The 15,701-nt window shown below is 37.5% G+C and overlaps 1 protein-coding gene across 1 annotated transcript; it reads right to left on the bottom strand.

The window, feature by feature from the left end:
- Positions 1-4,544: 4,544 nt before the first annotated feature.
- On the bottom strand, positions 4,545-6,933 carry marcksl1b (MARCKS-like 1b). The gene is made up of 2 exons (XM_060865637.1): positions 6,606-6,933; positions 4,545-5,937 (listed from the first exon to the last, which is right to left on the bottom strand). Exons 1-2 carry the CDS (start codon positions 6,693-6,695, stop codon positions 5,377-5,379), a joined length of 651 nt encoding a protein of 216 aa, XP_060721620.1. The 5' UTR covers positions 6,696-6,933; the 3' UTR covers positions 4,545-5,376.
- Positions 6,934-15,701: the final 8,768 nt, after the last annotated feature.

Here is a 15,701-nt window from a genome sequence, read left to right as displayed (position 1 = left end):
TTTCTTAGAGGCGGGACTAACGTGCATCTGAACCAATCATCTTCTCCAATTGTTCCCTCAATTTCTTCACACATTGTTGTGCTCCTTTCAAAACTCTTTGATGTGATGGGAGTTTAAACCATCTAAAATATCCATCACTGACCAAAACATGATTATTTCTTCACTTTAGTTCTCTTAATTTATTAAAAAATGGCACGATGGGTGTGTACTTAACGTCCATCAGAAATGAGGATGTGGTTTTTTACTTCTCAGGTCACCCCCCCCCCCCTTTTTTTTTATTTTAAAAAACAATAGGCATTTGATTTATCATTATAACAAATAAATAAAATACTACAGGGTGTGCTGTTATAGTAAACTAATCAATTCGATCAGATTTAACAACAGCCTTGAGATATAAAGTACTTATTAACTTTAAATGCAAATAAACTTTAATAACAGCTCTGATTGTTATTCAGGACACACAAGTATGACGACAGTAGTTTCGTTTAATTATGATCAGTAAATATCCAACTTTAGTGGTAACCATTTACGTCAACATTTCTTAGGATATGCACACAACAAGTGAGGTCCATTAAATTGCAATTAAACAATATTTGACCGCCATGTATGAAATAAGCATATATATATATATATATATATGTATGTATGTATGTATGTATGTATGTATAGGAACAGAAGGGGAAACAAGTGGCTTTGAGTGAAGATACATCATATGTGCATCCTGTTAAACATCCCATCCAAAATGGCCATTAAAATGGAATATATAATAACATATATAACAATCTCCAGTCTCCTGTAAAGTTTTCAAATGCATTCAGCCACAGGTTGCGCACTTTTGTCAGGTGAGAAAGCCTTGTACACAGTTGATGTTCCTGTCATCCCAAAGGTGTTCATTGGATTTGAGGTCTGGGCTTTGATCTGCCTCAGTTTTTCCACACCACACTTGATAAACCGTGACTTTACACAAGCTTAGCTTTAGCACACGAGCACGGTCATGCCGGAACAGCATGGGTCTCTTAGGCCTCTTAGCTCCAGTGAAGGTCAATTGCCTTTCCAACGTTGCGGTAACAGTTTGTCTAATAACCACATGGGTGTGATGGTTAGGTATCTACAAACATTTAGGCATATAGTTTAGATAATAAAGACTGAGAACTGAATTCTAACACCTGAAGGACAAATACTAACACCTTTACTAATATACCAATACTGATGTCTTTGTATGAAACCAGAAAATTCAGTTCATTTCCAGTTACACCTTAATATTTTTCAGACAAATAAAAAAACAGTATATCAAAATCTAGAGAAAGATCAGAGTATACAAACCTTTCACTTATATATCTATAATTATACAAACCGTTGGCCGTTGCTCTCTCTGTGCTTTACACGGCTCTAAATCCAGTTCGAAGATGTTCAAACAGGTATGATGTTGTATTTATGAGGAGACAACATGTCATCTCCTTGCTCAAGAAAGCGAGTTGGGAAATGAGCCAGATTTTAGTTACATCTTTTTTTGGATCCAAGCCTAGCTTCATCAAGATTAGCGTTACAGTAGCAGTGTCAGAGGTTTTGTGCTCAGTTGGTACAGATACAATACAAAGTGATGCTTTAATAGTGTCCCATTATGAGAAAATAAAGGACAGACAATACAGCCTTTATCTGTGAAGTGGACATGGGATCTGAATAGCAAATGGAGCAGAAAACCAATGTCCAGGTAGAGAAGAGCTCATTGCCAGGGTACATTTAAAATGTAAAGTGTAAAGCAATATCTGTAATTTCAATTTTAATATAGTTAGATGCTGCAAATGTCCTGTTTTTACCATCTGGTCATTTAGCTGTAACTATATCAAGCATATAACAAAGTATAGAGAATAATGTACAACAAGAAATACTTTTAAATGATTTATGGTGGTTTATGCACACTTGGTTGTTGCTTTGCCTCTTCCAGCTAGTTTATATATATGTATTATGTATTATTATTCACACAGTTAGAACTGCTGATTTTACAATAGCTTTATTGTTAATGCAGCAAATCGTAATGCTAATTAACCAGAAGTCTAAACATTACCATTTATAGTACTGGGTTCATCCAACAAATCTTCACACTAATCAACCAGAAGTCTAACCTTTGCTCTTTATAGTACATTTTTGATTGGTTTGTCTCGTACCTCCATGGTTCAGGGTTCGAATTCCCGTCTTTGACCCGTGTGCATGGAGTTTGTGTTTGTTTCCTCTCCTGGTACAAAGACATACGTTTTATTTTGATTGGCATCTCTAAGTTGGTGGTGTGTAAATGGGTGTGTGAGAGGGTGTTAATAATGCCCTGAGATTGTTTGCCCACTGCTTTGTTCCCTGAGTCACCTGGGATAAGCACCAGGCTCCAGGTCAATAAGTGGCACAGAAAATGGATGGAAAATGGACTAATAGTGCGGAAACAGGAACATAGAGTTACTAATTAACATTCATAAATGGATCTTTTTCCTATTATAGCATATCGCATTCCATTTTATAGATCTTATATCGCATCAGTTTGTCAATAGTTGCAATATTTTTCTTTCTCAATAAAAACAGTCACATTTTGAAGGTTGTAGAATATCTCTGAGACAAGTTCCTGTTATCACTTATATCACAGATGTAAACCGTCGTCCCTCCACTATTGTCTTTTCTCACTGCTTATAAGATAAAGCTTATAATTTTACCAAAAAACAACAAAGCATAAATACTTTCCTTAAGACTTTCCGATGATGGAAATCTTCCCGCTAAATGGAAAATCAATTCTAAAAGTATTAGGAGGATTATGAGGAGTGTCACATTTGCAAATCTCTCTGAATGAGCAGTTAGTGCAGAAACAATAACCAACCAGAATGAGTCAAATCTTTGATTTGAATCACAGCTGTATTTACTCATTACTCATAACTGCTTCCTCAGGAGCTCTCGGCTGCACTATTATACACTGTTGTAGAAATTACATTATTTATATTTACACTATTTACTGTCCAGTGTCACCCAAATGAGGATGAGGTTCCCTTCTGAGCCTGGTTCCTCTCAAGGTTTCTTCCTCATATCATCTCAGGGAGTTTTTCCTTGCCGCCGTTGCCTCTGGCTTGCTCATTAGGGATAGAGATAGATATATATAGTATCTTAAATTTTAATTTAAAATTCATTTTAAACTTTAATTGTATATATGAATTTATTTATTTTTATCCTTATTTTCTTCTTCTTCTTCTTCTTCTTCTTCTTCTTCTTCTTCTTCTTATTATTATTATATATTTCTTTCTTTTTTTTCTCTCTTCTGTTTCCATACTTCTGTAAAGCTGCTTTTTCGACGATAGAAAATTGTTAAAAAGCTCTATACAAATAAATCAAATCGAACTGAATAGATTTAAAGTCAGAATTCAATTGTGCTTGTATAAATAATATTAAAAGCTATTTTTGCTTTTATTACATATACATAGTAGCAGCGTGGCTCTCTGACACACGGTGGCGCTCTGTGTCCACATTTGACCTGCAGCCATAAATAAATGCAAACAATTGGATGGAATTGATGCTTACACAGTGTTTAAACAGAACAATAAGCAGTCGATGCATTTATATTAGTCACACACAATGGTTGCGGTGACGCTCATCTCGAATTCGTTCAGTTAAAATCGCTATTGATGAAGGGCAGGTTAATCAGCGAAAGGAAAAGCAGACAAGGTTTTCAGAATGAGCAACTACGCAAGGTTTTAACTGGAAAAACACAACTATAGAAGTGTAAATATTATCTGTTGGCTATATTACATTTATAGTAACACCCTGACCTTCTTGTTCTTCAATGCAAATCATTTACATAGACATATTGTTAGGCAGGACTGAATATTTAACTTCACTTGAAAGGATTTACTGAGTTTTATTTACTGACAGACAGAAAGCCATGTTTGGTCTGTTTACCCCTAAATGTCTGTCTGTCTGTCTATCTATATATCTATACTATAGGCTTGGATCAAAACCGGTGCCTCAGTGAAAGTGAAAAGAAAAAAAAAATATCATACAATCTATAGGCTTTTTCATTGCTCGGTTCATATAAATGTCAAGCATTCATTATTAATTCATCTAGCCTAAGCTGACATTTCTATATATTACATTTTGAAGATGTATGACAGTGATTTTTTTAATTAGATCCCAATTAACACACATCATTTAACGCCTATGCTCCCATGACTACTTAACAATGCTCCTGTTATCACATTAGATTTGCTGTTTTTTTGGAGATCCTCTTGATAGAAAGTTTCAGAGTGTAAATAAAGTGTGACTACAGGTTTGGGTTTAGATTTAGACATCTGGAGAATCAGGTCTGAAACCTGGATTTTAGTTTGTGTGCATTCAAGACAGTTACAATCTGGGTCAGGAGTTTAACATGGAGTTGTATGTGCTTCAGGCCCGTTTATGACGAGGACTATAATCATTCAAATTCTATGAAACGTGTTTGTGATTTTTCGTTCCCCGTGACTTAACCCCAGGCCCCATATTTTTCCCCACCGATGGCAAGAACGACAAACACTTTCACCTTTCATTAGGTAACCAACATTTATTTACCATTATCAACTTTACAATAAAACCAGTAACATCTTTGAACATTAGCAAAATAAAGAACAAAATCGGTCAAATTTATTTACAGAGACAAAAAAGCAGATCAAGGCTCACATTTAACACATAACAACTCTGCTTCTTTTTTTTTTTACTTTAAATGTGAACATAGCAAGCTCAAATGTATGTATGTATGTGTGTGTGTGTGTGTGTGTGTGTGAGAGTGTGTGTGTGTTTAGCCAAGATGGAAATTAAAATGCAATTTCAAACAAACAAGACAAAGCCTTCTGGATATTTAAAATGGTTCTCTATACACCACAAAATACTTAAATTTGGGTTAAAATATAGGAATGTAGAAAGTTGGCGAGTCTTTTCTTTTTTTTTTTTTTTTTCTTTTTTTCCATTTCCATTTTTTAACAGTCATTATGTGGTGATGTTCATTTTGTACTTGATTTTATAATATTAGCATCTCGGGTGATGGTGGGATTGAAAGATGCCTCCTCTTCATCTCATTCTCTCACACTCTTCACTCCAGCGTCGACGTCTCAGATCGATTGTGGCCTAAATTCAGAGTCCCAGATCTTTGAGCCATTAATAGGGAAGTGAACTAGTGAATCTAGTCTGTCGTTTCTCATTAATCTTGAAGAAAGTGGCACGAGGAGTCTCTCTTTTTTCCACATACATGTGTATATATACATATACATATATCCATGTATATATACATATGTATACATATACACATATATATATAAATATATATATAGATTTTTTTTCCTTGAAAAACAGTTCACAACAGTTCCTCGCAACGTACAATCACTCCTTCTGTTCGGATGCTGCAGGTGTTGAGTTGGTCTCCTCTGTCGGTTTCGTGGGTTCGGCTGAGGGGGTGGCGGCCTCTTCCTTGGGGGCGGCAGCTTCCTCGGTTTTGGGAGGAGCCTCCTCTGCCTTGGGGGTCTCAGCTGGGGGGGCAGCAGCAGCAGCGGCGGTGGTCTCCTCTGGCTTAGCCTCTTCCTCCTTCTCTTTCTTCTCCTCGGTGGCACCGTTTTCAGCCGGCTTCTCGTCCTTCTTCTCTTCCTCCTTCACAGCCTCCTCCTTCACCTCGGTGCTCGCCTTCTTGCTCTTTTTCAGTGACAGCCCCTTAAACTTGAATGAGTTCTTCAGAGAGAACTTCTTCTTCTTCTTTTTAGGGGTCTCCTTGGCTGCTTCGCCCTCCGGCTTGGCGCCGTCGCCCTCGGCAGCAGGCGCCGGTTCGATGGCATCTCCGGCTCCGGCTTCAGTCTCCTTGGCGGTTTCAGCCGAGCCGTTGGTGGTGGCACCAGACTCGCCCTCGGCTTTGGCGGACACGTCACCGTTCGTCTTAACGTGCCCGTTCTCCTGGAATGCAAGAACAAATATAACGAGGTTAATTTCTATCACATCGATTCGATTTTCCCTTCATTTTTACTCATTGCTACGTTTTATAAACCAAATCCACAGCTAGCTCTTGGATGGTGATGATTCTCAAACGATTTTTAGCCTCATTTCCTAAATCGTCGTCGAACACAAAGCCCCGGTTGTCGGTGTTGCAGGTGACGCCTTGCAATACCACCAGAAAAACCACGCGGGGGCGCTCGTGCTACACGGCACCGCGAACCCCCGAGACGCGTCTCGAGACAAAAGGCTGCAAAATAAATAAATAAATAAATAAAAAATCGATCGTCGCGTTTCTTTTCACATCACCGAAACTCTCTGTCTCTATAGACGATGTGTTCGGGTGATATAATCAGTGCAGGTGTCTGGGCTGACCATGCTTAAGTCATATCTGTGCATCTCTATGTGCTGTTGTATATAAACACCGACACTAATTAACGTCAATTAATCAATTAATTCATTAATTAGTGTTTGGTCTCGTGCAATTATAGAAATGTTAAGAATGATGATGATGATGATGGTGATGATGCAACTGTTTAACAGATCGCCAACTAGAGATCAGCGTCAGGTGAAGTCAGAGCAGAGTGTGTGTGTGTGTGTCTGTGTGGGTGTGTCGCGGTAACGGTACCCACCTGTCCGTTAGTCTTCACCCCGTCCGGTGATGCAGCATCGGCGGCTTTGCCCTCAGCAGTCACTCCTCCCTTAGACGCTTGTGATCCCATGATTTTGTTAGAATTAAAAAAAAAATGTGAGAATTAAAAAAAAAATAAATAAAAAATGTGAGTAAATCCAAATCAACAGGCTGTTCGTCCAAAAAAAAGGCGCAATGCAAGATGGAGTTATAAAAAAAAATGTTTTTTTTGTTTGTTTGTTTGTTTTTTCCTCCTTTTTAATTCTGTAGTGTAGAATTGGACAGGAGTCGCTGCTCAGCTCCTGCTCGTCCGTCGCTACTACTAAACCGATACTAGTTGAACGGCGCTTGAAGATAACCCCAAGCCCCACCCGTGGGCGTGTCCTCGCAATGGGAACCAATCATATAATAGATCCCGCCTTCTGTCGGTACCTACGTGACTCCGCCCTTTTTGTTTGATATTAGGGGAAAGAAAAAAAAATCTTTTAAAAGGCTGCTGGACCTGTTGATACTGAAACTCATTATAAATCACAGGATTACTGTTCGTCTTCTTTATAATAATAATAATAATAATAATAATAATAATAATAATATCGAGCACAAATAAATAAGTATGGAAGATAGATAGATAGATAGATAGATAGATAGATAGATAGATAGATAGATAGATAGATAGAGTGACAGATAAAGAGAGAGAGAGATAGACAGACAGATAGATAGACAGACAGACAGATAGATAGATAGATAAAGAGAGAGATAGATAGATAGATAGATAGATAGAGGTAGATAGATAGATAGATAGATAGATAGATAGATAGATAGATAGATAGATAGATAGATAGATAGATAGATAAAGAGAGAGAGAGATAGACAGACAGATAGATAGACAGACAGACAGATAGATAGATAGATAAAGAGAGAGATAGATAGATAGATAGATAGATAGATAGATAGATAGATAGATAGATAGATAGATAAAGAGAGAGAGGTAGATAGATAGATAGATAGATAGATAGATAGATAGATAGATAGATAGATAGATAGTCCACAAGTGGGTAATTTATTGACCAAAAACTCATCAAAATAATTAATAATACATCTTATAGGTACAGCAGATTCCTTGTGGATCGTAGTAGTTGCTGATCAACTGATTTATTATCCAATGATCCAGACTTATCACTGAGATATATTTAACAACAATGTATAACTCTGAGACCGCTCAATGTATGCTGCGTACGCGAGTAATAGGTCACTCCTACATATTTAAGACAATTACTGATTTAAAGTGAATATGTTATAGTATGTAAAAAATTGGGCACTTTTTTTTAGTTAGTTTTACTTTTTTTAGTCACACATTATGTGACAGATACATTCAAATAAAAGTTTTTTTTTACATTAAATAACATTATCTGAAAATCGTTGTAGATCAATGGTTCTCAATGTGGCGGCTGGAAAAAGAGCTATTTCCTCAGAACTGAATTGAGCAAGTTTAATTAAAAACGCAACATTATCATTTCTAACTAATAGAAACTGTCAGAATAGTTACAACCCCAGGGGAAGTTAAAATGCTTGTTTTGTGTCAGGGAGATAAAAGAATGTCATCAAGCATATCAAATACTGGAACAGTTGCTTTTTTTTTTTTGCAGATAGACAAGTTTGGGAGGTTGAGAGTTAAAGGATGGAGACTTCAGTGCCCGGATCTTTTCGTGTGGGCTTTTTTGATGACTGGTTGGGGCAGATCATCTCATTTTGTATGCTGTATTGCTGACTCCCCTCTCATCCTCCTCCTTCTACTCTTTTCCAAATCAGCTGGTGTGAAAGGCCTTCATTGTCATGAGATGACTCGAGAGCAGTGATGGGCCACAGAGGAGCCTGCGTTTCACACGTTTTTCTGTTACAGAGATGCATCCGTATTGTGTTACTATTTAATGTCCCTGCTGAACTGCCTTATCACAGGGGAGATAAGTGCAGTGGGCACGTGAGGGCTGACCTGAGGCATGAATGTGAATGGCCATGTTGATGGCCCTGTGACTGGATTGCAAAATGGAAGGAGTAGCTGAGAAGTGTTATCACACACCTTTTCCCCATCAAGAATGTTTGTATCACAGCAGGGGGCGAGGCAGAAGGGTGGAGGTGCTACAGATGAAACCGTAAAGGCTTTTAGACCGAACTCTGAAGTTTCTTTTGTTCAGAGGGATCCTGTAAGGAGGAAAAATAAATAAAACATCATATATCGGAGTTCAATAAATCATCAAGAATTCTTTTGACTTTGTTTGATAGCATCTTTCAATGGTTTGTTCTTATAAATGTCAGTCTGAAAAACTGAGGATGTGTTTGGGTTGTTTTTTTAGTGTTGTGTTGAGTTTAAATGCCATTAAAGGATTGTATTTTGGAGAAAATGAGCCATGTTTTAATGTTGATTCAGCCATGTTGGCTCTGGTGTGTGTGTATTGTGGCCCTGGTATATTGTGTTTGTGTGTGTGTGTGTTATATTAAATTGAATTGAATTTTTTTTTTTTACATTTTGTTGGGGACCAAATGTCCCTGCAGCTAACACACACACACTAACACAAAGGTTTTCTTTTAGGTACTGAGGATAAGATTAGATATGCATGATCTAATATCAATATTACTGTCAGTGTAAGTATAGTAAGAAAAATGCGTGTATGTGTGTGTGTGTGTGTGTGTGTGTGTGTGTGTGTGTGTCAGCTCTTACTCAAGAGTGAACTTTTCTACCTTTAACTCTTAGAAAGGGAAGTGCAAAAATTTCTTCCTTGCCTAAGAAAAGTCTTATTGAGTGACTATTGCTCTAAATTTCAAGGAAAGGTTGCAAGGAAAGGACAAACAAGGGGCAAGTCCCAGACTCCACTATCTTTAATTTGTATCTAAGATGTATCTAACTTTCTGTAGCATCTCACATGTTTGTGCCCTCGCTCGCTACAACCTGAGGCAGTAAACTGATTTTTAGCGATGTTCAACGTGGGGCATCTTATCTTTATCTTTTTTTCTCCCCAAGAGAGTCAATGGACCTTTTTGTTTGCATGCCCAGATTTCATGCCTGAACACAGAGTGAGATTTATATCCTGAAAAGGCCCTATTGTTCTCTTTTCAGAAAGCCAACTGATGAGCATCACAAGCTGGGGTGAGGGGAGGCTCAGAGAAAGGGACACGGAGAGAGTGAGAAAGATGGGTGAAAGAAAACATCGACATTATATCGATGGATATATGAAATGTAATCACAATGATTACAGCAGAAAATTGCACCAGTTGATTGTAGTGTAGTTTGTTTATTCGCTACTGAAAATGAACAGTCGCTCCAAATGACAATTTCATTCATTCATTTTCTACCGCTTATCCGAACTACCTCGGGTCACGGGGAGCCTGTGCCTATCTCAGGCGTCATCAGGCATCAAGGCAGGATACACACTGGACGGAGTGCCAACCCATCGCAGATCACACACACACTCATACAATCACACACTACGATGCCAGAGATGCCAATCAGCCTACCATGCATGTCTTTGGACCGGGGGAGGAAACCGGAGTACCCGGAGGAAACCCCTGAGGCACGGGGAGAACATGCAAACTCCACACACACAAGGCGGAGGCAGGAATCGAACCCCCAACCCTGGAGGTGTGAGGCGAACGTGCTAACCACTAAGCCACCGTGCCCCCATGACAATTTCAATGTAACCTTAATTAATAACTCGAACACCAAAATCCTTGTAAGTTCAAAATTTGTCACAAATACAATGTAAACGTAAACAATTCAGTGCTGTTTTATTTTTATTTTTGTTAGCTGGATTTCTTCATGTGGATATTTATAGTTGCAGAAATAGTGTCAGTAAATATAGAAACAGAACATATAACCAACCACGTCGGCTATTTTCATATCAGACAATAAAAGTGAATTCTTTCCACAAAGCTAAATATCGAAAGGTAGTAAATATAAATAAAATCATTATTTTTTTTACGAATTAATAAAAAGTTAAAAGTCGCACCGAATGACAGAATGAATGTAGCCTCAAAAATGATATCAAACTTCTAGTAAATTCAACAATATTCATAATCAAAACTTTTTGGACCTACATGTTTTGTTGTCTTTCTATTTTGTTAGCTGGATTTCTCCATGTAGACATTTATATTCATGGAAACACGGGGTCTTTAACAGGAAATATAAATTTCTCAATTGAAGGCATTTTCATGTCAGCCAATGAAATGGAGCATTTTCCTTAAATCTAAATAGTGGTAGTAAATAAGGTACAAAATATTATTTTGTTGTTCAAAAAGCAGGTTATTTTCATACTATGATCTTTTTTACTTCTTTTTCTAAAATGCCTTCAACTTTGTTGCGTGAGAAACCAAACGAATAGCAGTATCTAATACAAATACAACCCTTTTTCTTTTCATGTATCTGTAACATTTGTGTGATTACCATGAAGGGGAACTTTCTCATACTTCTCTGTACTGAGGAAAGAACCGGAGATTATTGTAAACTATTTGAAAAAGCAAACAACTAGCACGAAACATCCAGCATAAGAGTTTCCAGTAAACATGTTTTAAGTTTTTGGATCATAAATAATACATTCCTTAGATGAGTTGCAGATCATAGAGGATATGAATAAAAACCCTACAATTCAGTTATAATGTGGGAATTTTCCAGATTCCAAAGTTAGTTTAAAACTTAGCATGAGTTTCAACAACATGAGCATATGGCACAGAGAACTAGAAGACAGATGTCCAAGATGGCCAGAGAACAAAAACACAAACTCTTGACTTTAGCTTTGAGCTATAGTGAGGATCTGCTGTGAGGTCAAGATGTCAAAGGCCAGGTACCTCTATGATTCCTCTTGCATAGTCATAGTGAGCCAACTGGCATGCAGTGAAAGTAAGGGATCTCTGATCACTGAACCCCCCATCATGCAGGTCTTAACCCTGCTCTGTTTAAAGCCCTTTTTCAGGTGGGATTGCAAAAACAATTACATAAATAAACAAAATACCTTTATGGAAGTAGCATCCACATAAACACTCGCAGAAGCACTGGGGTTTTTACCTAGCATGCCCAATCCCTTGGTTCACATCAGGCTATGTTTTTTTCATACGTCATTGCAGCATGTAAATGACCTTTGGTTTGGAATTCACCTGCAATTCCCAACGAAGCTTGTCATAAAAACGTCATCCATAATAAATGCTTAAATAAGCTTTGCTTCTGTTTATTGGTAACCTGAGAAGGGTGTCAGCGTTGCACAGGTGCTTTCCTCAGCAAAAGGATTTTACTGGAAATCCCAAAAACTATAGCTTGTCATTAAACCGTGTCGTTGACTTTTACTTTCACTTTGACACTCGACCACTTCTGCTTTTGCTTTCTGATTATTTTTTTTTTTTTTGCATGTCACTTCCGTGCAAGCTGTGTTGGGGAAAATCCCATCAGGAATGTTAGAAAGGTTAAAGTAGAACTGCCTGAGTGCCATCTAACATTACAGCTATCATTGGAAAATGAGTGATTATTCACTGGGGTTGAGCTGCTGTATAAAATTCCCCTAGTTTACCAGCAGCAGTGGCTCATGAATATAATCTAGAGGAAGGACAACATTAATATGCCTCATACTTGACTTTTGCTGTAGGCTACTATTGAGAGATTTTTTTTTTAACCCCTTAATATGCAGTTAAAAGTCAACAGCACACGGCCATCCAGCGTACTAGCAGCTCACTTTGAGTGGGTTATGTATCGGCCGTATTTCTCATAGACTTGACTATCTAACTCAGTAAAGCAAAAATTAGTAACCATGGGTTGTTCAGCAAAATTTCCAGCCTTTCTGCATCTGAAAAACCTGCAACTAGCTGTTGGTCTTCACAGGCATGGTGGTGTGCATGCATTTCTAACAATCTTCTCCATTAACCCTAAACCTTTTCCCTTAACCAATGTTTGTAATGTATCATAAAAATTCTATCAAAATTCAAATTTTATTTGTCACATATATACAATCATACGACTTTCACGACTATCCATGTTATGGAAATAACATCAGATTGAAAAATTTAAAATCAAATCAAATGTGGTAAAAAGGAACTAGCTGTAAAATAAATAGACAACAAATCAAGAAGTAAGTCGAATTACTTATAATTCCAGCCACAATGGACCTATTAGCACTTGTTGCAGTTCCTGTTTTGAATCCCTCTTTGCAATAAGACAGTCCCACATTTTTGTGCAGTATTTAGAAATGTGAGAGAATCTATCTAGAATCTTTGGTCAAAATAATGAGCATTTTAACTGAATGTAAATAAATCATGAAAAGTCATGAGTGAAGATTTAATAGAGGTTAACATTTCTTAAATAGCTGATATTCTCTATTGTGCTTCTATGGATGAGTCATCATCAGGAGTCAAGCACACCTTAGTAATTGAGGATTTTGTGTCACAGTGAAACAAATGATAGATTTATTTACTCTCTGTATTTATTTATTTCACCACCTAACCCTCATTCTCCTGACCACTAACAAGCCACTTTATGGTCCTCATGCCATCTCTACACAAACACTGTGCAGCCTCTGTTATCTGGCAAATCAGAAAAAAATGGATTGTTTACTACAATAAAGAGAGAGATATTGTGAATTTTATTAGGAAGGCCGTTCTGGCTGTCTGGGTATTATGAACAGATGTCTTTTTCTCCATTGGACACAAACTCCTCACCTCACTGGTGACACACATGCAGCCATTTCATCATGTGAGTACCTGAGAATGGTGAGGGAGGAAATTATGTAAACCACAGGCTTGTGGAGAAAACAATAAAATTTACTGCCAGATGAACTGAGCAGCATATTGTTATTTTCCCTCGGAATTCACAAGAACCTCTGCATTTACGGCCTCTACCTCTTTCTCTATTTCCATTCTTCTTCTTTTTTATTTATTTATATATTTATTTTTTAATTTTCCCTCCCGCCCCCCTAACTAGCATGGCATTTGGAAGAGAAGATGTGGTTAACATGCTCACATGTATGAAAGGATGAAAAGAGAAGCGATTATTTTTACCACCAGCGTGGGCAGCGCAGCTTCTTCACATGCATACACACAGGCTGAGGAAGCGAAAGCCATCTTAGGAAATACATCCTCATGTACAAACCGAATGCCATGAGCCTCATCCCGAAACAGCTACAAATCTCACCACCAAAGTTTAACAAAATTTTGTTATTTGGCGTATAGGCACAATAAACCTAACAAACCTAGCAAGACCCAAGACCAAAGAACACTACAATCAGGTTATTATGGCATGTCTATCATAGCTTTACACCAAAAACAGGAACAGTTCATGTAGAAACCGTGGGAATAGTCAAAAGTTTAGCCTAATCCTAGTTGCCGTAGTAACTAGATACCAGAGTAAAATTGTATAGGTAGTTTTGGTTACCCTGAAAACATCATAGTAAACACGATGGAGCATGCTGTAATGGGAAATAAATCAACAACAAGGTTGTGTGATGTGTCCTGCTGCAAAGGTGTTATTCTTTCCAAGGTGAAGTTTATTCATTTCCTATAACAGAATTCTCCCATATATTTTATTTCTCCTATAACACAAAAAAAGTGTTTTTCTATATAAAAAAAATTATACAGGTTTTTTCTTCCTTTTTTGTTTTCCATGTTTAGTGCTGTGGAATATGCATTATGCTAACTCATGTTATCACTTATATTGTAGTCGCTATAGCAACAGTCATTACTAAACTAGCTTCTTCTCTGTTTTGCTCTGAAACCCCTAATTTTTTTTTTTTTTTTTTTTTTTTTTTTTTTTACAGCTTTAGCTCTGATTCCAAAAATCTTTACACAATTACAAATAAGAAAAAAGTCCCTGTGGATGATCAACTACTAACGTATTAGTACAAGCACATTAATATGTACCTGAGATATACATTACAGCCAACATTAGTGTCAGAGCTGCCGCTCTACAAATGACTAAACGCCTTCTGACCAATCAGAATTGAGAATTCAATCTTACAGAACAATGATAATACATCACAGTAACAACCTAGTGAATCTTCATAAGAGGCTTCACAAGCTTTTAAAGCGTTCATATGACACGCTGTCATATTAATAAGCTTGATGGTGTGCCGATGCGTCAGAAAGGATTTGCAGCCACCATTAAGGTGTTATTCTTTTTATTTGTATTCAAGGTTTATGAGTGTGTGTTTGTGTGTGTGGAGTAAAGTGTGTACACATACGGGCTGTTCAATGTATGAAAAACTTTAACATTAAGCAAAGTCTTTCTGTAAGTTCTCTGCAACCCAATTTGAAATATACGAGGTACTAACTCAGGGGTAAGGCTCTTGTATGTTTATTAGAGGAAGATATTTATAGCAGAACATGATTAGTGTGCATACTATGATACTACTGTTGGACCTAGAGACAGAGACTTACATTGTACCTGGTGGAGAAATAATCTAGCTGTGTTACTGGCTGTGCATTCACCTCAGAGAGCCTTAGGTAAGACAGAAGTCCAGTGAGAGAGAGAGAGAGAGAGAGAGAGAGAGACAGAAAGAGGCAGACAGGGAGAGAGATAGAGAGCGAGAGATGGGAGGGAATGGACAGTAATGCTGATAAATGGGATGATGGGACACTGACCCACTAATGCTGTAGCTGCACTGCCATTGGGCCTGTTTCGCCCTAGTGAACTGTTCCCCTTGTTTAAAATGCATGTACTCACACACACACACACACACACACACACACACACACACATTTCAATTTTCATACACTGCCGCTATCTGTATCTGGTTCGTATTAGTTATAATATTTGTCCCTGTATCTGGACGGAAACCTGAAGTGGGTGTGTCCCAAATGTAGACTAACAATCAAACAAACAAGTGTTTGCACCTGAATGAATTTTATTCCTAACGAATTTATTTATTTATTTATTTATTTATTTATTTATTTTTAACAAAACACCCAATCCAGTCATTTAAACTACCATGACCCTGACCAGGCAATAACTAAGGATGGGTCAGTGATCACTGTAGGTGCATCGCACATTCACTTTAAGAAATCTTTGTCCTATGAGAATCATACATAGATGCCTGTCTGCATTAATTCTGTCTTTATTCGTGCATTCTGT

This window comes from Tachysurus vachellii, chromosome 3, assembly GCF_030014155.1.
Source record: "Tachysurus vachellii isolate PV-2020 chromosome 3, HZAU_Pvac_v1, whole genome shotgun sequence".
Lineage (NCBI taxonomy): Eukaryota > Metazoa > Chordata > Actinopteri > Siluriformes > Bagridae > Tachysurus > Tachysurus vachellii.
This window is presented reverse-complemented; position numbering and strand designations above follow the sequence as displayed.

What these genes read in the sequence shown, in the direction of transcription:
- marcksl1b (XM_060865637.1), bottom strand. Translation starts at nt 6,695, where the DNA reads ATGGGATCACAAGCGTCTAAGGGAGGAGTGACTGCTGAGGGCAAAGCC. An exon ending in GGGTGAAGACTAACGGACAG is followed by an intron (nt 5,938 to 6,605) that starts GTGGGTACCGTT and finishes CTTGCATTCCAG; the next exon opens with GAGAACGGGCACGTTAAGAC.